The sequence below is a fragment of the Acartia tonsa genome, chromosome 1 (genome assembly GCF_053477335.1).
Source record: "Acartia tonsa isolate MP-2025a chromosome 1, ASM5347733v1, whole genome shotgun sequence".
Classification (NCBI taxonomy): domain Eukaryota; kingdom Metazoa; phylum Arthropoda; class Copepoda; order Calanoida; family Acartiidae; genus Acartia; species Acartia tonsa.
In genome coordinates, this window is record NC_137260.1 from 58,625,527 (window position 1) to 58,650,169 (window position 24,643).

Here is a 24,643-nt window from a genome sequence, read left to right on the forward strand (position 1 = left end):
ATCCTGTTACTTTAGTATAAGGATTACCTTTTAAAGATTTTATAGACAAATTATATTTAGTTGTTGAAGGGAGATGGCTTCATACAGACTTTCTGGCGATTCTATTTGTATAGTAGCTGCGCTAATAATAATAAAAACAAAGACAATAAACACCAAAGATGTGTGGATATCAGTAAAAAGTTAAAAGCCAAAAAAAAGCTGCTTAAGTAGTCGGACATCCATGGATGTCATATGCTTAAATATGCTCCATAATGCATGAATGTTGTCAAGAAAAATCAGAGCTCTAGCTTTGACAGTGAATGAGTAAATTGCATATCCCCCATAGCGTTACAGACTGACTGGGGACGTACGGACAGACATAGTACATTATAGAGTAGATTCACTACTAAAAAAAATAAACAATTTTTCATTCTTAGAAAATTTATTTGAAATGCTAACTTGGAAGACATAAGCACCAATTTCATAAAAAAAAACTTTTTACATCAAATATAAATATTTAAATAATTAGATTAATATCCCTCTGTACAGCAAAATATATAAAATAGAAGTTAAAATTTTAAACATAATCAATTGATGAATTAAAATACATAAAGTTAGCATATAAAAACGAATATAAATGTATATTACAGAGAGTTTTAAACAATGATAAAACTGATGAACAATTATTAATGTTAGGGTTGGGCCGGATACTTTTTTGGCCGGATACCGGATATCCGGCTGATTTGTAATGCCGGATATCTGGCCAACGTTCGATATCCGGCAAATTAACTGAAATCCGGCATTATAAATCAGCCGGATATCTGGTATCCGGATAATTTCATATCCGGTATCCGGCCAGATATTCAAAATGGCCGGATATCCGGCCCAACCCTAATTAATGTTATTTTTTCATCCTTTTATCAAAAAAATACTTCTTACGAATGTTATTATCACAAAAATATGCGTTGGGATAAATAAATCAATAATTTTTTTTACATACAATTTTTTATCACAAAAAAAATAATACTTAGAAATGCTTGTTTATAAGTTATAAAATGTAGGATTAAAAATCTTGTTATTTTGATTATTAATTTTATAATTTGTAAACAAGCATATTTTGTGGAAAAATTTAAGGACTAAAATAAAAAAAAAATTATGTTATTTAAATCCTAAATAAAATGTATAAATTCTAATTTAAATAAAATGCGGTAAAAGTTGCTTGAAAATGTATGAAATGTCGTAAAAAGAGTAATCAGAGGTGGATTCTTAAACAACTTTTTGGCTCACTCACTGCCACACTAAAATTAGTGAGTCTCGCAAAAATTTTTTGTGAATAATCCTCCGAAATCGCATAAAAAATCTACAAAAATTAAATAAAATCATAAAAGGGTTATTAACCTAAGATTTTGGTTAATTTTTGTAGATTTTTAATGTGATTTTGGAGGATTTTTCACAAAAATTTTTAGCGAGCCTCACTGATTTTAGTGAGGCAGTGAGCCAAAAAGTTTTTTTAAGAATCCACCTCAGGTTTTATTCTTTTTTATATAAATATTTATGACTGCGGCTGTAATATAAAAATGGTTTATTATAATGAATGTAAATACTATGAGGCTCTGTAAAAAATATTACAAAATACAACATAAAATTATAATAGTAGAGAATCTATAAGATAAATATCAAATAAAATATGTTTTATATAGCAAAATAGTTATAAAAATTTATTTCACCAATATGGTTTAATATATATTCAGCATGAGATAAATATATACTACAGTTTTAAATTTAAGTTGTATAGAAATTTGTTTGTTTTTATTATGCTACAAATTCAAGTTTTCTATTAATAAAATTTATGCCATTTGAATATAAATTTGCTGCTCAATATCTATGGAAACAATAATTACATAAAAATAAAGTCTTTGGGTCGACAGTGTTGTAAATAAAGAATATTGTAAATATTAAAATAACTATTTATTTATAATATAAAAGATTTAATATTCTGTTTCAAAAACTCTCTTTCGGTTGGCCACCATGCCAGTCAGGGGGGACTTTAGCGGTTCATCCGAGCTGTTGTCTGTTGTTGTACAGGTTGTGGACTTGGCGGTTGACAAGGACAGTGCTGAATACAGCCGCGGGCAGCTGGGTGAACGGGTCAGCCGCGAGGCCTTCCCCGAATCGTCATCTACTGCTGTGGGGGTACTGGTACTCCAACCCTCCAATAAACCAGAAGTAACTGACATTATTTCACGTTTAATTTCTTCCCGATCTTCTTGATAACCAGAATGCAAAGCACCAATACATTCTTTCTGCTTTAGGTCAGCCAGAAATTCGCGTTTGAATTTCTCAACCTCCTTTTGAACCTCACTTTCATGGGCTTTCCTCATAGCATCCAAAGCAGATAGAGTAGCTTTGGTTTCTTCAGCCAAAGCTTGTTCTTTTTCGCGCTTCAGGGAATCTTTTTCCTTGCCATGTTGAATCTGTAGCTCATTCAATAGATTCTCATATGATTTTTCCATGGCAGTCATTGATTTCTCACACCAGACTCTGAGATCATGAACAGCCTTGTCTTCAGCCTCACGTTGGTCAGAGATAGCTGCGCTTAGCCGTTCCTTCTTGCTCTTGTTCTCTTCCCTAATAACCTTGAGATTTGACTCCAAGGTGTTGCCAGAGGCCCCAGATAGACTCAGCCTAGGCTTGAATATACCTGAGCTGTTGTTATTGCTACCACTGTTGTTGCTGTAGTTGGTTATTGATGTTGTCGATGATGTTGACGGCTTGGCCTGTGTCTGTCTGTAGTTGTTTAACACAAGCATAAACTCATTACACTCACTGTTCATATTCTCAGGATTGAAGACATAATCATCAAGATTGGCAATCTCTGGGTAGTCAGAATCTTCTTCCTCCTCCTCCTCTGTCTTATTGTTATCAGCCTCCATGCTTAGAAGAGTATTTAGAATGGTTATCTGTGCTTCTGTTACACACTTCTGTGATATCATACTAGCTATGTTGAATATTGCCTGGCTTAGCTTTTCAATGCAGTCATCAGAGTCGGGTAGTACAAGACTGTCAAGATCATCATTGATTTTAGTGTCAAGATTGTTGGATAATTCTTGAATCTCTTGATCAACTAGGATTCTTGTGACTTCTGACTGTGACTGTAGGGCCTCATCTCTGTTAGCCATAAGGTTAACTCTTTCAGGATCTTTACCAATATCGCAGTCAGAGCAGACAAGGAAAATGTTGATTAGACTTGTCTGGAACTCTCTCATTCTCTCATCTTCCTCAATCATATTGTAAACCTCACTCTTGATACCCTCCAAGATCAGATCCTTATCAGAAACCTTTGCACAAATAGAATCGGTGAAGACAGTCATCAGATTGCTTGAAATGAATCCAATCTTGCCAAACAACGATTGTGCTTCTCGTTTTAATCTCTTAAACATGGCCTTCAATGTATCTGGTGTCAGCTTGATGTTGGCCAAGGCATTCATCTTCTTGCAAGCATAAGATGAAATTGGTACAAATTGTTTGGATTCTAGCACCTTCAGCAAGACACTTCTTGTCGCATCATTGTAATCTCTCAAAGTTTGACCGACCCTGTTGACAGCAAAGACTCTGCTTTGAACTGTGTTCAACTGTTGTTGCAGCTCCAGCAGCAGGAAAACCTGAAGAGTTGCCTGTTGGGCGTCCAGCATCTTAGCTATGGCAGCTCCATTGCACAATCCTGAAGAAATATCATACACTGAACAGATCTTGCTGCCAGATATCTCGGGCTGGGCACACTCCTTCCTCAACTCATACACATCATCCACGTTGCGGTACAAGAAGGACATGATTGTGTCCAGGTGACTAGAAATACTTTCAGCCATGGGCAGGCCAGGCTCCTCGGCGCTGATGACTGGCAGCTCACACGTGGATACTACGGATTCAAGCATGTTCAACAGATCATAAATTTCAGGTGGAGTGGCGTTGGAGCCGTTCAAATCTTCCCTTGTTCTGATTATCATATTTAGCATTTGTTTCCTAATGCTTTCCAAAAATACTGCACTGCTATCACCATGAGTTGATAACTTTCTGTTCATATCAGTGATAGTTTTCTCTGTTCTCTTCAGCCTTTCAACAAAAGAAATGTCCGAATTGTCAGAACTGCGTCTTCTTGCCCTGGAAGCTTTGGTTGATGTTTCATAGCTTTTGCGTCTGCTCACCTTCTCCATGTCCTTACCCTTCATGTAGAGCTCCATGTTGTTGAGGTTAGTTTCAATACCTTCCAGAGCAGATTCAGCCTCTCTGTTGGTGTGATGGTCATCTGTGCGGATTGAGGAACGACGTCTTTCTCTGCCCTCTGTACTCTTAACCTTTTGTTTCAGAGTTCTTACTTGCTTTTCAGAGGAAAGATATTTTCCAGTGAGATCTTCAATTTTGTTGGTCAGCATTTTTAGTTCATCTTGATATTGATTCTCCGTTGTTTTCAGGCTTTGTGACAGCTGCAGGTTTTGAATTTCCATTTTATCAGTGGCGCCCTGGGCTTCTTTAACTGACATTTTCATGCATTTAATTTCAGCCAACGCTTTGTTAAACCTATTTACAATGTCAATATAACAGCTGAGCAACTTTTCGTGGTCCATTTGGTCGGGATCCGAGACTAGAGGCGCGGCCAGCTCACTCATTGACTCCATTCTACTCATGCTTCTCTTGATGTCAGTATTGCTGCAGGTGGTACATTTAGCTAATCTTTCCGGCTTTTCATCTGAATCTGACCCATGCAAAGTTTGGCTGGATAATTCATCTTTCAATGACTTTATTTGATCTAATTGAGTGGCTACAACCTTTCTCATTTTGTCCAGCTCTTCTAGTTCCTTGTCTTTTTCATCCACCTGGCTCTGCAGCCTGAGTATCTGGGTGTCCTTGTTATTGTCCTCCTCACTCTTGTCTGTTTTGTCAATATATTCTTCCAGCTCTTTTATATTTTCTTTCAATCTGTTGATTTCATCTTCATAACCCTAAAAAAGTAAATAAAATTAAATATTAAGTGACCAAATTTATTGTCACTGGAATAAAATAAACTGTGTTTTTCTTCATACTGAATAACCACCCCCCTCCCCCCTTTAATTTTTAAACCTAACCTGAGTAATAAACAAACAGACCCCTCCCCCCAAATTATGTTCAATGTATTTCAAAATAAAAGAGATATGAGGGGTTATGTGCACGACTAAACACTTTGAGGTGAACTACCCCAAAAAATAAAGATTTTAAAGATTATAATTAGACAAAATATCTCAGATTAAATTCCTAATTATACTAAATTTTAAAAATGATATTAATTAGACAATTTTGGTCAAAAACATTAAAAAAAAAAGGAGGAATAAGACAATAGAAGATAAGTTTATTTATATAATCTTACCTCTTTAGTTAAGAATTATAGTATTCAAATCATAAGTATTTGGGGAGAATAGTTATTTCTCGCATCGTATTATAAACGGCTTTCCGCGGATATAGAATGTACAATTATAAGATTAAAACTAGTTATTTAGCCCCGAGGTGCCAAAGGCACCGGCTAAAAAAACTGGTTTTAATCTTATGATTGAACATTTTTATATTCGTAGAAAGCTGGATATAATTCGATGCTAGACATAAATTTTTCGTATGGATGAGAACCGGTTCCTATCCAACGGATTCGAATGAATACGAGAGAACAATTTATCATCCATTGTCCTATGGCAAATTGAAATAAAACATATTTTACCTGTTTAAACGTTTCATTATTCCTCTGAAGAGTATCATTCTGGCAAAGGAGTTGATTAATCCTTGCCTCACTGTCCTGCAGCTGCACTGACAGATCATCAATAATATGGCGCTTCTGTTCAGCTTCCTGGTTGGTTTCCACCATGTTCTGAAGATCATTCTCCATCTCCTTCAGCTTGTTCTCCCATAATTCACGTTCTCTCTGGTGTTGTGTCTGCAGACCTTCATACAGGCTCTTCCAGTTGGGACCTGCTGTGTTGATTCTCTCCAGTTTGTCCAACTTCTGGCGCAGGGTCTTGTTATCCGCTACCTGGGCCTTATATTGGCTGCTAAGATCACTAAATTCTCTGACTCGTTGGTTTAGATTTGTTATTTCTTTTGATTGTTCCCTTAGAGACTTTTCAGCGTTGGCTGCTTTAATTTGAAGTAGGGTATGTTCTTGTTCCAGCTGCTGTAATTTCTTTTCAAGATCAGTATTGCGCACTTGTTCATTGTTCAGATTTTTAAGAGTAGTATCCATATCAGAGTTCATATTATCCAATTTCTTTCTCAAATTGCTGATTTCCTGAGACTTGCGTGCAAGCATAATGTTGGCTTCCTTCAGCGCTAGACTTGGCCCATTTTCATTGCCATTCGTTTCTTTTTCATCATTGTTGTTATTGCTGTTGTTTGTGCCGTTGATAGCGGTGCTGGCTGTTGTGGTGTCAGTGGTGTAATAGCTAGGCAGTGAGTTGCTCTCCTTGGTTTTTATATTTGACCCATCCCTTTCAGGAATCATGCTGTTGAAGTCTTCGTCGCTGATAATTCTACCACGTGGTTCTGTTGTAGTTGAACCTGTTAATGATATGGAATTTAGTGACAGGGTGCTTTTTAATGACGAAGTTCGGCCAGCCCGTGTCTTTTCTTTCAATCTGGAGGTCGGTGTTCGGTTTAGCGGCGGCGACACTGGCCCGGCGGGGATTTCGGATACATCTGATTTAGAGAAGCTGCGCGTGGTTGCCTCAGATTGGCCGCTGGCGGCTGTAGTTGTTATACTGGAAGCTGTGTTTCTTCTGGTTAACTTGATGTCTTGATCAAGTATACTTGGCAGCTCGCGGCGAGGCTTCAGTGTGTCCGACTCGGGCATGATGTTCAGGTTGGAGGCGGTCTTCAGGGCGTTGATCCAGTTGTTTCGGATGCCGTGTGTGACGGCGGACAGTGTGTACTCCCGCTCATCCAGGGTGGACACTACGAAGCCATAGTTCCGCTGCACATCCCGTTCCTCGACCTAAAAAAGATAATATAATTAATTCTAAAGTTTTTGGTCATTGAAATTTTGTTGCCTTTGTTGGAAAATATAATCTTTTTTCAACCAAAAAGCAATGGTTTTGTAAATTGTTGTAGGAAGATAATGAGACATTTATCTTTCATTGTCATTCCATTTATCAATACTACACTTTCTAAAGACGAATAACCTTTATATAAGGTAGCAACACTCCGGAAGAAAAGGGACAATGGGTTGTTTAGTGTTTATTACACTAGTCCCCAATAACGTTTTCTTATTCGTTGACTAAACAACTTGGAGGCCTTTTAGTGAATTTTGATTGGTTGATTCATTAAGTTGAGTGTCCAAACGTTTCAACTAATAATTGTAATCTACAGAAAATTGTGTGTATCATCATTAGGTTTGTACATCAATTTATCGGCATTGTCTTATCCCTTTAGATCCCTGTCTCATTAATTAAGAATTTTATCTTAGAAACTAACTTATAACTTAAGTACAGTATTTTAATTAGGTACAATTTAGCAGAAATTAGAATTTATTAATCTTCGAAATCATAAATTAGAAATTTTGAGGAAAATATGTTAACTAATAAACATTAATGATAGTTACTATGAAAACAAGATTAATTATGCTCATAAGTAGCGCAGCAATTACTGGATAATAACATTTTTATTAATAACAACAGTAGATGTATATACAGATAATTACCTCCCTTCCTTTTTCAATGACCTTATTCGTCTGCTACCAAATTATTTCCTGCTACTTGGCTGTGTTAATACACACCACACCATTGCATTGGTTGATTTTCAATGACCCAATTGAAAGTCAGCACAAGAACAGTGCGATTGGAGATACAGTTATCTAACCCTTTCCCTCACTAGTGTTTTACTCTAATATTGTGATAATAAATGAAAAATGTATCATATTTGCAAAAGTAAAATGTCACATTTACGAGCATCCCTTTTATAGAATAGCCTCACTAAAAAAGAATAAAAATCACATTTAAGGAAGTATAATAAAGATAATATATAGTCTTTATTTCTAAATTGAAATTTCTTGTGGATGTAGATAATCAAATATCATTAAGACTTTTCCTTTCTCTCATAATTAGTATTTACCAGTGAGGAATTTGAAATGATTACAGTTTAATAGAGCGCAATTTTCTAAAGTAAAATCATTAGAATCGAAAGAGAATCCTTATAATAAAGTAACAGGATGTATGATGGTCTGTTTGTCTGTGTGTTTTACCGAAGGATCTCGCTAACCGCTCAACCGATCGTGTTCTCCTTAACAGTGTAGCTTCTAATAGGTCCCGGGATAGTTTGTAACTATTTTGGGGAAGGGTACCACCACCCTCTGAAGAGAAATCACAAACAAAAATATTCTAGCTTTTGCGAAGAGACTTGAACGCAACATAGACAAACTATGTCTCAAATTAGATATTTGAACTAAAAAAAACATTTAAAGTGCCACTAGAGGTCTCTAGGGGCTTAGCTTATATGTATATAAAGGATTATTTAACCATCAAAATATTTGAACTTTCGTACATAAATATTATTGTTTATTTTATTAAGTATTATTAATTTTAAGCATTATTGATTCATTGAAAGAAAATAATTAAACCATCCCATGCTAATTAATTATGAATCTTGTTGGCGTTGCTCTATTACATTGCAAACCATTTAAAAGCCTCACTACTTATCCTGGGAGTGTAAAAAGTAAAAGAAAAGCAAAAATGAAAGACTTTCACATAATTATTTTCAGATATTTTTTTTATTATTAAAAAAGATATTTTACCATTTTCTTATTCATCAATCTTTAAACTCACTTAAAAAGCAGATAGTAGTTTATTTAAGAAAAGCTTGATAGCTAGATCTTATTGTGTGTTATCTGAACATATGTGAACTGGACTTTATGTTAACTATATTGAAGCAAGTGTTAAACTAATTGTCTTAGTTCATAAGTGTGTGTGAGTGTGTGAGAAATCCTGGGAAAATTATTACTGTAAAATGTAGCTCCTTGGTGAAAATGAAATCAAAGTTGTATAAAACTCAGGGAGCCAGGGAGAGTCAATATCAAGTAATTTACTTCAGACCTAACAAAAAAGTTATTTTAAAAAATCCCATCTTGACTTTTTAAGTTAAAATTTTGAAAGAGCTATGCTTAAAGCTTTGTTTTTTTATTAATTTTTCTGACATTGCTCTATCATTATATCCATGTAAAAAAACTAGAAATGGTCGTGTGTCGATGAAAAGATAATGAAAGATGTTGATTTGTGTGTGTGTGTGTGTGTGAGTGTGTGTGCGGGTGTGTGTGTGTGATATCAGTTACTTTATTGACCCCCTTATTTTTACAATTTCTCTAGGACAATATAGTTGGGAAGTTGATATCATACCATCTCACTTAGAATATACAATCTTAGATTTTTTATGAATTATACATTAGAGTAAAACACTAGAGGAAGAAAGGGTTAGATAACTGTATCTCCCCATCGCAACCGTCTTGTGCAACCTTTCTATTGGGTCATTGAAAATCAACCAATGGTGTCGCTTATATTAACACAGCCAAGTTGCAGAAAATAATTTAGAAGCAGACGAAAGAGGTTTTGAAAAAGACAGGGAGGTAGATGTCTGTATATACATATATACTATAGATCTGTTAATTATACCAAAAAAATGTTATCTTTGTCAATACAATCAAAATAGGTACCTAAACAATGAAAAATATTATAATATAATAAGAAGAAAGAAAAAAAGAATGAGATAGAAAGAAAGAAAGATAGAGAGAAAAATAGAGAGAGAGAAGAGAAAGAGAAATATAAAAAAATATTTTAGCCTTTCTGTAACATCAAACTTTTAAAAATAAATTTTAAATAAAATAATCGATTTCTAAACAGAACTGTTTGAAAAAAGGGAAATTGAATAAAGTTTCTCAGCTAAGTGCAAAGAAGATAAAGTATAGAATTGAAAACCTCAAATATATCTCGGAAAATTGAAGAAAAGTCGAGCTTGCGCAATAAAAAAACTTATAACCAACTTAAATTGTACGATTGTCAAGTTTGTACAAAACTGAAATAATACTTTGGAAAAAGAAAATATATCGAATGTGCCAATATCATTATTTTTGTCCAAATATATCTTAGTCATTTTTTACTAAATTCACGTTTAAATTTAATTTTGTACATGGTTTTGCACATTATATAAAGTTTTAATCATTTGTGAATGACCGAATGCCAGTCGGTATAGTTTTCAGTAACTTATTTAAAAAGGCATTTATTTTAGTAATCTATCTGGATAATTTCTGTAATGATGCGATTTTACTAAAAGCTATAATTACTTTTGGGACATTCAAAAGTTTCAATTTTATTTCAGGCTAGCCAGGCGGAATCGTCTACCTGGATTCTATTCTATACTTTATCTTCTTTGTCTAAGTGTGGGACTTACACACAAGAAAAGGAAAATCTTTCTTTTTCTATTTATGTTTGTTTGCTTTAAGTTTTCAAGAAATGTATGGGTAAATATCCCACTAATCGGTAGTGGAGCAATCAACTCACCCCCATTTAAATTTTACAATAACATATGAAGGGAGAGGGGGGAGGTCTACAAAAGCGCCACTGCACTGGTTACATTTGTTTTCTTTAATATTGCATTAGACTAGACTGAGTTTGGTCATTCAGAAAAAGCCCCCACAGGGTTAGGACCCGCAAGAAATGTCGATTAAATAAATAGATAGATGGTTAGACCTTTTATCTACCTACACCCTTACGAGAAACCAAACATTATGTCAAACTAAAAAAAAGATGGATTCCACGCACTTTTCCTAATTTTCAAGGGGGGAGGGGGTAAAACTGCTTAAATAAAGATCCGAGGGATTTTTACAATGTTTGTGTTGTATTGTTTTATCCAAACATAAGTCAAAGTATAGGGGTGAGGGGGTGGGGGAGAAGAAGCTATGAAATAATAAAATTTTATGCGCCTCTTGTTTGCTTTATAATTTGCCGAAATGCAAAGTAACATTGTAAAAGAAAACCATTAAAATTTTTATTTTTTGTTATTTTTTTCAAAGGGATTAATTTTTTCATAATTTTTAACTTTTAGTTTATTTAATCAGGCAAATTGATAATAAAAACAACTTTAAAAGCTGGAAATTTGATAAAAGAATATTTGATAAATTTTAAGATATGATTGCTAAGAGACACTCCTAATTTCTTTACTATAAACTAGCGGTTAAGCCCCTAGAGGCCTTGAGGAGGGGGAAGTTGAATTCGATAACCCAATTTTTTTTATTTAAAAAGAAAAAAAAATTGGGAGGAGGGGAAATTTTTTCTATTGGGAGGGGGGTGGTACACTTACCTAAAATATTTATAAACCCTCCCAGGACCTATAATAAGCTACCCTGGAAAGGAGAACCTGATCGGTTCAGCGGTTAGCTCCTTCGGTACAAACATACACATAAACACAGTCAAACGAGACAGACATCCTGTTACCTTATTATAAGTATATGCATGCGCATGGTTGCTAATTCTAAATTGCTGAACGTACTTTGAACATTTTTGCAAGACTTGATAATGTATGCATGAGAGGCATGATTAAATTCTACTTTACAAACATAAAAGACTGTCATTTAGAGTCCCTATTCAAAAAGTGCCTTTATCCTTTTTATAAAGTGTCTGTCTGGACTTTTGCACAACAAGGAGAGAGAGGAATAACAAGGATCACAATTTCCATTTGTAGGGAATCAATAAAAAGATAAAAAAAAATTATAAAAAGAACTGCAATATGGTAATGAAATATGTTAAACTTTTCATATGATATTTTTTTCAAACGACATTGACACAAGTAATAAATAGGAAAGCTTTATGAATATTTGTTAGCACTATTTGTTGATGTTTATGAACTTATGGATTATCAAATATTTAGAATAGATACGAATTAAATAAATAATAGGGTGATTATATTTAAGATAATCTATAAAATAAGATAAAGCAAATATGTACGATTAAAGATTGATTTTTTTTGTTTTAATAAAAAATCAAGGAAAGGCTCTATTTGTAGTTTATTTCTGCTGCATTGGTATGAGTAAATAATTTAGAATAAGGAGAAATATGTATTGACGTCGAATACCATACGGACAGGCCTTAACTATATAGAAGCAACAAAAATAGTAAAAAGTGCCTTTATATATATTTTGCTTTGTAGACATGCCATGACGCGAAAAAATACTAAAAAGGGGATATTACATTATATTATATGCGCTGAATGATAGTGTATGAGTCATGACGCATGTACGCATGCACATTATGGTCAGAAGCGTCAGAAATTTGCGTCAGGGTTTATGGGAGATGGGGGGGGGGTGTCGAGGGGAGGGAGTGGTTGTTAGCATCTTACGCATTTTTGTGGGGCTGGGGGTGGTAGCGCAGGCCTAGGCCTATAACTTGCCCATCAAACCAACACACAAATACACACACACACACACACACAAACATAATACACTTACACACACAATATGCTTTAATCGATGTGACCTTTGCCTACACGTGCGTGCGTCTCTGTGTGTGTGCGTGTGTGTGTGTATATGAGCTACCCTTTCCCTTTCATCTATTTAATGCTCCTTTTGTATATTTTAAACTGAACTCTAGAAGCACTAATGCATCCCCAAATGTAAGCAGAACCCTCAAGAAAATGGATAGGTCAGTGAAAGAAAAAAATAACCTTACTTCTAAAAGTTTTGCTAAACAATGCAAAATTTTTTTATTGAGTTTTAGGGGAAATTAATTTATGCTTCATTGATCTATCCGTGTATCCCTGGTCAATACAATTTCACCCTGACTATCCTAAACTCGTGACGACCACTACAACTACACAACAACAACAACAACAACATCTACCACAGCCATGCCAACATCAATGAGATGCCCATAGAAAGACATATGAGAGAGGGAGAGAACAAGTTTTTATGGTTTATACAAAGAGTGGTTCTTAGGTGGGACAGGGTAATGGCACCTAAAGAATTTTTGTGTCTATGAAAATTATCTCACTTAGTTATTGTTAAATTTTCATTCACAATAAGTTAAGCCACAATGGATTAGGAATACCAATAAACTTGTATATGGCTACCTGTGACAGGTAAATCTGTTGAGGTGACGATTAATAAAATATGTTAAAAGATAGTATTGCCTAATTTTTTGTTATAGAAGTAATTCGTTTAAAATCACAGTTATACTCTTTTTTAACTGGTATACATAAAAAAAATTTTTTGTTTGGTTGTACCTATCCCTAGATTCTTAGTAAATGGTTTATTTACTCACCTCTCTCCTATTTTGTATCCTCCCCCCCTCCCCAAACTCAATTTGGTCAAAACTTTTAACTTGGCAAAAATTTTGACAGATAAAAACACACTTAAAACTAAAAATTTAGCGAACAAAGTAACATTAAAATAAAACTTGGCTTCAAATATATAATTTAAAAAAAATTGTGTAGGTTAATATGTTATTGCAGGCAAAAAAAAGGCATAATTCCACGTAGAGAATTTTATTAAAAGTTAATTTTTCTCACAATTTTGACTCACTTAATTTTAAAAATATGTAATTCAAAATAAAAGATTTATGTAATAAACTAAATTATAATTTCTTTTATCTAGTTTTTATATAAGTTTTTATTGTCTGAAGCTGATCAAGTTTTACATTTTTGGGGAAGCTGGACATAGTTCAGGCTATTCTATTTGAAAATCTAATCTTGGGATAGTTTTAGGCTATAGTTCTGCCACAACCCTATCCCTTCTAATACAGAGCATAAATATGCTAGGGGCGCATCCGCTTGTATACTACATGGAACTATCCTCTAAAAGTGCAATAGTATCAGGGATCTAAAGGGATAAGACAATGGTCGATAAATTGATGTACATCCTAAATGAAAAAGCAAAAAAAATATTCCTTCAGTAGATTACAATAAGTGGTTAAATTGTTTGGACACCCAACTTAAAGAACCAACCAAAATTCAATAGAAGTCCCCAAAGTTGTTGAGCCAACGATATTTTAAAACTTTAAGGACTAGCGTAATAAACAGCCTATTGTCCCCTCCCTCCAAAAATAATATAAAGAAGAAAGAGAATTAGAAATATGATTGAATTAATGAGTTACACAGTTATAAAAATTAGGACAGATGGTAGAGAAAGGTAAGACACAGAGACAAGGGAAAGGCCAACTCAACAATTTATGTCACATTGGGCTGTTAATTACTCTAGTCCCTAAGGTTTTATAATAACATTTTCTTATTCATTGGCTTATAAACTTTGGGGACTTTTATTTAATTTTGATCGTTTAGTTCATTAGGTTGAGTGTTTAACTATTTTAATCACTAATTGTAATCTACAGGAGGTCAAATTTTGTGTAATATCATTGGGGATGTGCACCAGTGTATCAGCCATTAGATTATCCCTTTAGATCCCTGATCAAAACTACCTCTTTTATTAATTTGCTATTTATCTATCCTATTATATAAGATATTTTTTGTCTGTTGAGAATGATCTCGCTAATCGCTGAACCGATATTGTTCTCCTTTATAGGGAAGCTTCATATAGGTCCAGGGAAGGTTTATAACTATTTTGGGGGAGTTTATCTCGATCGACCCTTCTAACATTTTTTCCTTTTTAAAACTTAAGTGTATAATTAAGTGGCAAATTCTTCCTACCCCCCCATTCCCTCAAGTTTCTAGGGGCGCAGTCACTAGTTAAATAAAAGCTAATTGTCCTATCATAATATTAGGTTCACAGAATTATTGAAAACTTGATAAACTAGTTCTGCTATTGGTTCGGACAATTTTGATTTTTATCGGTCAAAATAACATATCTGTCAATAATCTATTCTAAGGGAAGACTATTGTTGTTCTTAAAAATGTGGATAGGATGGGGAGATTATTTTATCATCCAGTGTCCTATCCCTGTGTCCCTGAGTATTGTTCGTGTTACAGGTCAGTTGAATTTTAATTTTTGAATGTGTACACAGTTTCCTCGGTGTTTCCTTATCTCAATATTTACTACTAGCTAAAAAAACTTCAAAAAAATAAAAAATTTGAAAAATATAATTTTGAATGTATAAATCGTTTATACATTTAAAATTTGGTGTTTTTTGGAAGTTTAAAGTTTTTTGAACTAGTAATAAATATTGAGATACGAGGAAACTGTGTACACAATCGGCAACTCAAATTCAGTTCATCTGTTACAGAGGTGCAGTAGTGTGAAAGCCTGAAGGGGTTGCTAACACCACATGTTACAAAATCATTATTATTAGACTTGTAAGTTCTTTTTTTTTGTTCACATGTAAGAATTGTATTATTGTTTTAAGTACTTTCTTTTTCTTGAGTTCGTTTTTTTAAAGATGGTTAATTAAAAAAAGCTTTAAACCCCACTCAACAATAATAGTTATTTCTCGCATCGTATTATAAACGGCTTTCCGCGGATATAGAATGTACAATTAAAAGATTAAAACTAGTTTTTTTAGCCCCGAGGTGCCGGAGGCACTGGCTAAAAAAACTGGTTTTAATCTTTTGATTGTATATTTTTATATTCGTAGAAAGCTGGATATAATACGATGCTAGACATAGTTTTTTCGTATGGATGAGAACCGGTTCCTATCCACCGGATTCAAATGAATACGAGAAAATGTTTTCCTATAAAGCTAATCAATTTGATCACTAATATTATGTTTATACTCTGGAAATTTGTTTGGCGGTTTAAGAGATCTTTTAACTTATACTACTCACTAATAAAAAACATTAAATCCCTAAATGATTAACTATTTCTAAAATAATTTAAGACAAAAAGAAAATAATAACTAGGCCAGTTTCTTCAAAACTTTTCATGAAAATTTTGCACAAAATATTAAAAACTTGGCTAGAACAATTAAGCCCGCCAGATCTATTAAAGGAAAATTGTAAAATGTTTTTGCCATGGCTTGGGGAACAATACCTTTCTATTGAAAAGAGAATCAGGGATAAAGGGATAAGGTGATGGCTGACAATTTGATCCTCCCTTCAATTCCCATCTAAGAAGTTTTGACAAGCCCCTTTTTTGCACGACCTTTGTCTGGAAGTCCCAACTTTGCATGTTAATTATTTAGGACAAGACACTTTTCTATAAATTAATAGCAAATACATTTTAACTATCTCGAGTTTTGGACTTAGACTCGAACCAATCACCACTCAAGACATCAGCATTTTATGCCACAATTGTGTGGGCTATTGTATGCATCGATTTCATAGCTATTATCCTCTCCCTGTGTGTAAGAGAATGATAAATTATATTCCAAATTTAGAAAGTTGTTAATGTTAATGTGTTGGAAACAAATGTTGTACATATAGAAATATAGAAAGAGAGAGTGAGGGCAATGAAAATTTGAGTTATAACAGAGAGGTAATTTGGATATTGTCGGTTTCGTGCCAACGCCACTTAAGGGGTGTTTCGTCTTATTTTCATAGTTGCCGTTCTCATAATTCTAGCCCCTGCGTAGGGCTCTAACCCTGTAGGTCAATCATTAACATTTACCTAACCTAAAATAATCTATTAAAAGCGACTGTGAAAATACGACTTTTTAAAGCTTCTGTATTAAAATAAAAATCTATTATTAACATAATGATAAAAATATACTTATTGCTTTAGCAATTATGTTTTCAAGCAAGAATAATAGATGCCTATAGTTACAGACTTAATTAGAATAAAATAAGATTTCAATTTCATAAAAAAAAGGTTGAAATATGCCTCTTTTTCACATACATTATTCGGTTAGTGCCCTCACCAGGAGAATAAGAAAGAGAGCACTGATTAGCGCCAAAAGGTAATGGCGAAAACTTTATGTTTTGGCTTTAAGCAACATTCATTACCTTCTTATTATTAAAATAATACACCAGCCAAACCATATTTTTGCCAATAACAACGGAAAAACTTTCATTTTTTTAAATTACATCCTTTGTATAACGCGGTTAGTTAGAAAGTAAAAGGGTTATTATTATTGTCTAAAATAAAAGTAAAACCTAATAATTTTAAACATTTTAGCGCTAAAATTACGGTGAGTCTTTTTTTGCCATCTGATTAATACGTGTTGACATTAAGGCTCAGTGTGAAAATAATTAAAGGTTTGCACTTTTTGCAAGCGAAGCTTTCCTACAATTAGGGTCTGTCTGGGGATCTCTTTGTAGTTTACTAGCGACATTGACGTAGCATGGAGTGGCTCTGTATTTGAAGAGGTATAGAAGGATAAAATAGCATAAAACCATCCTAAGATTTTAATAAAAGATAGCCTAAAACCATCCCAATCTCAAGTTACAGACGAAAAAATCTTAGTATTACTATATTTAACAAGATAACTGATAGCTATGTAAGTAAAATTCAGGAAGATTAGAATTGTCCTATTATTCAAAACAATTTACAAGAGAATAAGAAACAAATTGATTAGATACAATTGGTAATATTTTCAACAACAGATCTATGCAGATATATACAGACAACTACCTCCCTTCCTTTTTTAAGACCTCTTTCGTCTGCTTCTAAATTATTTTCTGCTACTTGGCTATGTTAATATAAGCGACACCATTGGTTGATTTTCAATGACCCAATAGAGGTTGCACACACAAGGCGGTTGCGATAGGGAGATATTGTTATTTAACCCTTTCTCCCTCTAGTGTTTTACTCTAATTTTTCATCAGACATTGAAGGGTAACTGCAAAAGAATCTTGCAATATAAGCAATGTATATGATGTCTAATTTGTAAAGCTTTGCATTAAGGATGCTGTGATCCTTGTTCATTGTTTATCCCAGTCTTGCAAGTTGGATGTACAATAAACTTATTAGCATAGATGCTAAATGCAAAGAATTTCAGACTGTAAAATTACATCTTAAACTTCAATCTTTGTCAAACTGATACATATTTTAATTAGATTTTAAAAATTACTGTTAAAATTATATAACATAGAGTTTTCTTTTCTTATAGAACAAGTATTAAAGTATTAAAGTAATGAAAATTGGTTTCTTTATTTTTTGATGTTTTATTGTCTCATACATTCCCGTAAATGTCTGCCTCCAAATCCGCAAAGTATTTCATATTGGCGAAAACAGAATTGCAAATATATTCAGAGTGTTTTTAATTATGATTATGAGGTAAAGAGTAAAGAGAATTTTGTTATGCAGACGTAATTTGCAGTTCTGATTGTCTTTGGCAAGGTAAACACTTTTAGCGGATACAGAGGCATACCTTTGATATCCTGGTATGACAGCTAAAACTTTCATTTATCATTTTATAAAAACAAATCTGCAAAAAGTTTTATCTCAATATTTGCTTAATTGTCTGATATGGAGTTTATTTCACATACTATTGCACATTTTTGAATGATTTTAAAAAATAATAAAAATATTACTTTTTACAATTTAGAAAGCTTTTTAACAGCAACGTGTTAAAAAGAATCAAAGTGGAAAAAATATCAAATAATTATATACAGAGCTCGGCACTTGCTGTAGAAGTTTTATTTTGCTGTTTACAGATTTATTTCATCTCGACAAACCGCAGTATTTGTAAAGCTTATGTTAGCCGCCAATAAGGCAATTGAAGTGGAAGGCAGCCGCATTAGGCAATCCCTTCTACAAATATGCATAGCCGTCGAGCCCTGGTATTTTTGTAGTATAGGATTTAAATTTATAATATTACATAATATAACATAAAACTGTAACATAATAAAATAATAAAAACTTAAATTTTTACTCTATTAAAAATATTACTCATAGAAGAAAAAGTACAATTTATAACATAAATTTACATATATGCAAATGAAAAAAATATGCTTTAAATCTTACTGTGGGATGCACTTATTTTTTTTTTACTTTTGCACAAAAAAATGGCATTCTATCATTTGTAAGGCTACAGGGATTAGACAATGGACTTTGATTTTTTTCTTCAGTTATCAAAACTGATTGATTATGCTTTTTTAGTATCTTAGATTTATGGTATTGGAAGCATTTCAGCTGATTTTTATCCCTGATTATAATTATCTTTCTATCTTTTCTTAATATCATTTCTATCTTTTTATAAGCAAAGCTTTTCTTTAATTAGGGTCGGTACGTCCGTACGCAACGGATACCTTTTTTCGTTAATTTAGGCATGTTAGAATTGTCCTATCGATTTCAAACTTTGCCTTCTGATTCCTATAACAGTTAGGTAAGACGTAGAAAGCGCAGCAACTCCATAATCGTTGCCAGAAAGTCCGTACGTCCATTTAAAACAAGCTGATTCTTTATAATCAAGTCCTAAAAACATAAGTATTTCCTTAAACTGTAACATGTATTTAATCAGTTTTGCAATAAATCTAATTAAAATTTTGATTCGACATTTAAATATTTATATTCTGAATTTCAGTTCTGACACACTACAAGCATTAATGTGCGTTTGTCTTACCGTTTCAGAGCCTCGCTTTTACGGATGTTGCCATCCTTGTTTTTCTTTCTTTTTGTTAGAGGTTTAATTATTGAATATAAGCCAAGTTGTTGCACATAGAACAGTTAGATACACGAATAGATTACTTTTCATTAGAACTTAAAATGAAAAACATAAATATATAACTAATAACAAAACCATGGTATCAAGATTAATCTTTAAGCAAGTATTTTTTTTCAAAACAAGCACTTTGTCTTTATGATTGTACAAATTAGTTATTATTTTATTGCAATTTAAATGAAATTAAAAATTAAGTTATATAGAAAAGAACAGTTCTATATGAAGCAAAATAATTTTAAACGATATGAACGTTAAAATTTAATGTTATGTTAAGCTTAATGTTGGTTTTACTGAGATTTTGTATGTCTTACATCTACCACCCCCCCCCCCTTCCATAAAATAATGTCATATTAGGACAAACAATATAATAAAAGATGTGTAATGGAAAATGAATTAGTAGTTCATCTCTCCTATAATATCTAGTAATCCATTCGCATACCCAACTCTAAAAGGTTGTCAGAACAAAAAGGCTATAAAAGATAAAAACTAATTTGTTAAAAAGGTCAAAACGATGATGTAATTTTCTTTTCAATTTGATTGTTTAAAAGGAGTTGTGGGAAATTTCTACAATTTAGGCTAAATACTTCCGTCCGTCTGCCTTTTAACATGAAACCAACAATTTTTTTGAAGATTTCTATAACGATATGGTATAATTTAGAAGGAGTAATATCAATTTAATATACATTAATTAGGCATATATTGATATGAGTTTATATTCGTTTGTCCCTTTAAATTTTGCTTTTGTGGATTTATCATAACTTTTTTCAGAGAACAATTCTAGCCTAAAAATGAGAAAAGAAAACAATTTTCAAAATAAGGAAAATGTGCAGAAAATTTATAATTTTCTAAAGAGTTAGGTAATGGCATTATATATTGTATATATTATCAATCTATCTGCATCAAGCTCCCTACTCTCTCTACATCTCATATTTCAAACGGCGGAATAGATTAAAAACTGTACATTTTATAAATCAATTGATAAAGCAAAACTTTGTGTTCCAAAAGAGGGTTGTTGCACGAAGTGCATTTTAACTTTAATTTACTGAACTGCATATTTCTTTCTGTTTAATAGTTTAATAGTTTAAAATCTATAGGGCATATATTTGACAGAATTGCAATTTTCTACCAGGTAGTTTTAAAGATATAAAGACTTGAAATCATATTTTTCGAATATATGCAACATAAATGACTATCCTTTTTCACCAAAATCGCATGTGGTGCCTAATTCAAATTCAAATCAAATTCAAATATATTTATTGGGACAAAACAACATATACATTTAATATTCAACATTCATAAATGGTAATTACATTGCATTAAGAATTGATTAATAAACTATTTTTTATATAAACAATGAATAATATAGGATTAACACAATATAATACAAGTATCCAAGGACTGAAAAACGCCTGAGGGCGGTGTTGACAGCCTTTTAATTTTAGACTTCGATTTAAATGTTTTTTTAAGCGGTCTTTTATATAAGTAAAATATGTACACTATATACAGCAATATGCAAGGAAGGATGTTTAGGAAAAGTAGGGGGGGGGGGGGAATAGGAAAGTGGAGAAAAAATGGGGTCTCTGTGCGATTATAAAAAATGTATATATTTTAAGCAATCAAAAGGTAAGCTACAGGTTGACTTGAACAATCATAGATTAATGTTAAGGTCACAGGAGGGACACAATAGCCTTTCACAGGCAACTACAATACTGTCTAAAAGCTTTCTTTTCAATTTTTTATAAAATTTAAATCTAGAAGTTGCCTGTTCCACTGTAAAGCTATTGTTAATGAAAAACGCATTCCAGGTGGCTGGAAGAGTACAAAGTGGAAGATTGTTAACCAAGTTTAATCTGGCAAATGGGATGCTATAATCTTCTTGGTTTCTAAGCCTAATATTACCCTGGGACATATGTCCTCGTGTTTTCCACATGTTAAAAAATGAGCGAGGGGCTATGTTAAGTTTAAATTCATACATGAATTTAACTCTAAAGTATTGCACTAACAATTCAAATGGTAGAATTTTCATTGTTTTAAATAGAGGACCAGTATGGGCTATATAATGAGAGTCTGTAATTGCTCTGATTGCCATTTTTTGCTTGATTTCAATAGATTTTAAGTTACTTTCATACGAGCTTGAATAAATCAAAATTCCATAGATTAAATGACAATGAAATATAGAATAGTATAAGGTTTTAAGTGCGCTCCTAGTTAGAATTTTTTTACATTGTCTCAATATAAAGAGAGCTCTTGACAGCTTTTCATTTAATTTCTGTATATGATACTTAAAATTAAGGTTAGGGTCAAAGTAAACACCTAGAAATTTTATGGCTGGAATTTCAGATGCATTGTTGACATATTCAATAGGTTTAATAAGGTCAGGATTAGGATTACTTGCACTAGAGTTATTCTCATTGATATATAAATGAATATCATCCCATTGTATTGATCCTAAGTTAGAATGGAACACTGTAAATTTAGTTTTATCAGGATGTAGAGAGAGCTGATTGGATCGAAACCATGTAGAGATTTTTTGCAATTCATCATTTACAAAATTAGCAAGTTGATTTAAATTAGACCCTGAAGCTAGTAATGTGGTGTCATCACAAAACAGCAAACTTTTAAGTAAAGTACAGTTTGGAAGATCGTTGAAAAATATCAAAAATAAAATCGGACCAAGTACTGATCCCTGGGGGACGCCCCAGGTTATATCCAATTTAGAGGATTCAGCATTTCCTAACTTAACAAACTGTTTGCGCTCTGATAGATAAGATTCGAACCATTGCAACAAATTTCCATGAATACCTATTTTTTTCAGTTTCATTAGGAGAATATGTTTAGGAACACAATCAAATGCCTTTTTAATGTCCAAAAATAAACCAATAGTGTATTCATTTCTGTTTATTGCCTTGGCCACGTGATCAAGTAAATGAATCATAGGGTGAAAAGTTGAGTTAAGGTTTTGAAAGCCAAATTGAAGACTATCAATGATATTGTTTGAAGCTAAATATTGTTTCAAAGCTGTGGCTATAATCTTTTCAAGAATTTTGGAGAAGATACATAGCAATGAAATAGGTCTGTAGTCATTCACACAATGCATGTCACCCCCTGTCTTAAAGACTGGCGTTATTTTGGCTATTTTGAGTTGTGTTGGCACTTTCCCTGTTTTTGTGGAAAGATTAAATATATGACAGAGAGGATTTTTTACAGAATCAATAATCTTCTTAAGTATAAAGGGGGACAGACCATTAAAATCAGAGCTTCTTTTATTTTGCCATTCTAAGACCACCTCAACTATTTGAGCAGGGGTAATATCAGGTATTGAAAAGATGTGTTCTGATTCATCAAGGTAAGAATCAGGTGGTCTGTCAGATGGTTCGATCCTTTCATTTATTTTACTTGCTATTGAGGTAAAATGTTGATTAAAGGTATTACATATATTTATTCCACCTGTGACCTCATTATCATTAATAAATAATTTATCTGTGACAGACTTATCCTTAGTATTAGAAAGCCCAGCAGCCTCTTTAGTAATTTCCCAACATTTTTTGGTATCACCATGATTTGATGTTAAAAGTTCAGAATAATATTCTTTTTTTCTATTTCTAATAAGTCTATTGTAATGATTTTTAAAAGAATTAAAACACTGCCTGTTATATGCTGTTGGAATCCTAGACAACACTTCATAGAGTTGCATTTTTTTATTTCTTGCCACTAAAATTTCAGGAGTCATCCATTTTTGGATACTATGCTTACTCCTGTCAAATTTAACCTCTACTTCACAAAAGTAACGGTTAAAATAGCTATAAAATATTGAATTAAAATAATCAAAGCTTTCCTGTACATTTTCCATTTCATACATTCTACTAAAATCGACGTTTTCTAAATCATTTCTAAAGGAGTTTATATTATGTTCAGAAAAATTTCTAATTTTAATATTCTTAGAACTTACTGGTGGTTTTTTGTCATTTATTATATAAAAAGTGGAGAAATGATCACTGAAGTAAGTAGTTATAATCCCACTTGTGAAAGATTCTTTCATTTCATTTACCCAAATATGATCTATTAATGAAGAAGTAGAATAATTTATATTTTGGGCCACCCTAGTTGGGTGTTTAATAATTTCAAGGAAACCTGATGCAAACATATTCTCTATGAAATTTGCAACATGTGGGTCCTGATAACAAGACAAAATATCATAATTAAAATCACCAGCTAAGATACATTTTTTGTTGTGGCTATTTATATTATCAAGTAATCCCAACAATGTATTAGAAAAATATTGGTGCTGCTGGTTTACAGAAAAGTTTTGGTTGTTTCTACAGGGGGGCCTATATATATTTGATATAAGAAATTTCTTATCTTTCGTAAATTCAACTTCCAGAGTAAGGCTTTCAAATATCATTTCTTCAAAAATTGAAAGATTGTTAACAATTGAATATTTATAGTTGGCCTTAACAAAAATACCTATACCCCCTCTTAAATGTTTCGTTCTTTGCTTAAATATGATTGGATGATATCCAGATATGATAAATAAGGACTTTTCAACAATTTGACCTATTTCTTGGACACATATAATATCAAAGAAAAAGTTTTTTTCACTCAAAAATAATATTAAATCTAAGAGGCCCTGAAAATTTGCCTTAATCGAATTTATATTAATATTAAGTAAAGAAAGATCATTTGAGTTTTGAAAAGATTGGATAAAACTATCCGGACTATAATATTTGCTTTCTATTTTAATGCTTTCATAAGGTGAAAAATTTTCATCTTGTTCATTATTATTTAAGACATGGACAAAGTCAAATTTTTTGTCAACCTGTAGATTATAAATGTTAAGTAAATTCATTAATTACCATGTAGAAATACATTTTTTTAAAGCACAGAGAAAAAGGATTGAGAAGGGGGGTTGGATTAATATGAAAATATGTAAGAAAGGTTAGCAAACAAAACGAATAAAAAAATATATGCATAATAGCACCAAAATTTATGTGCGATTAAACTACTATCCGTATAAAAGAGGTGGGTTGTGGACAAATTTAAGTAGTCAATTTCAGCTGGGGAAAATAAAGTAGAAGTATTTTAAGTAATTTTTAAATGGTGAAGTCATATAATAAAATAAGTAAGAC

At 32.6% G+C, this 24,643-nt stretch overlaps 1 protein-coding gene across 1 annotated transcript in view; it reads right to left on the bottom strand.

Moving 5' to 3' along the window:
- Positions 1 to 402: 402 nt before the first annotated feature.
- Positions 403 to 24,643, bottom strand: part of osp (myosin phosphatase Rho interacting protein outspread) — an 89,860-nt gene continuing 65,619 nt past the window's right edge. Inside the window, exons 7-8 of the mRNA XM_080167476.1 lie at positions 5,720 to 6,985; positions 403 to 4,976 (exon numbers count right to left, since the gene is read on the bottom strand). Coding sequence (XP_080023602.1) covers positions 1,968 to 4,976; positions 5,720 to 6,985 — 4,275 coding nt within the window. The 3' untranslated portion in view covers positions 403 to 1,967. The remainder of the gene's footprint in view (positions 4,977 to 5,719; positions 6,986 to 24,643) is intronic.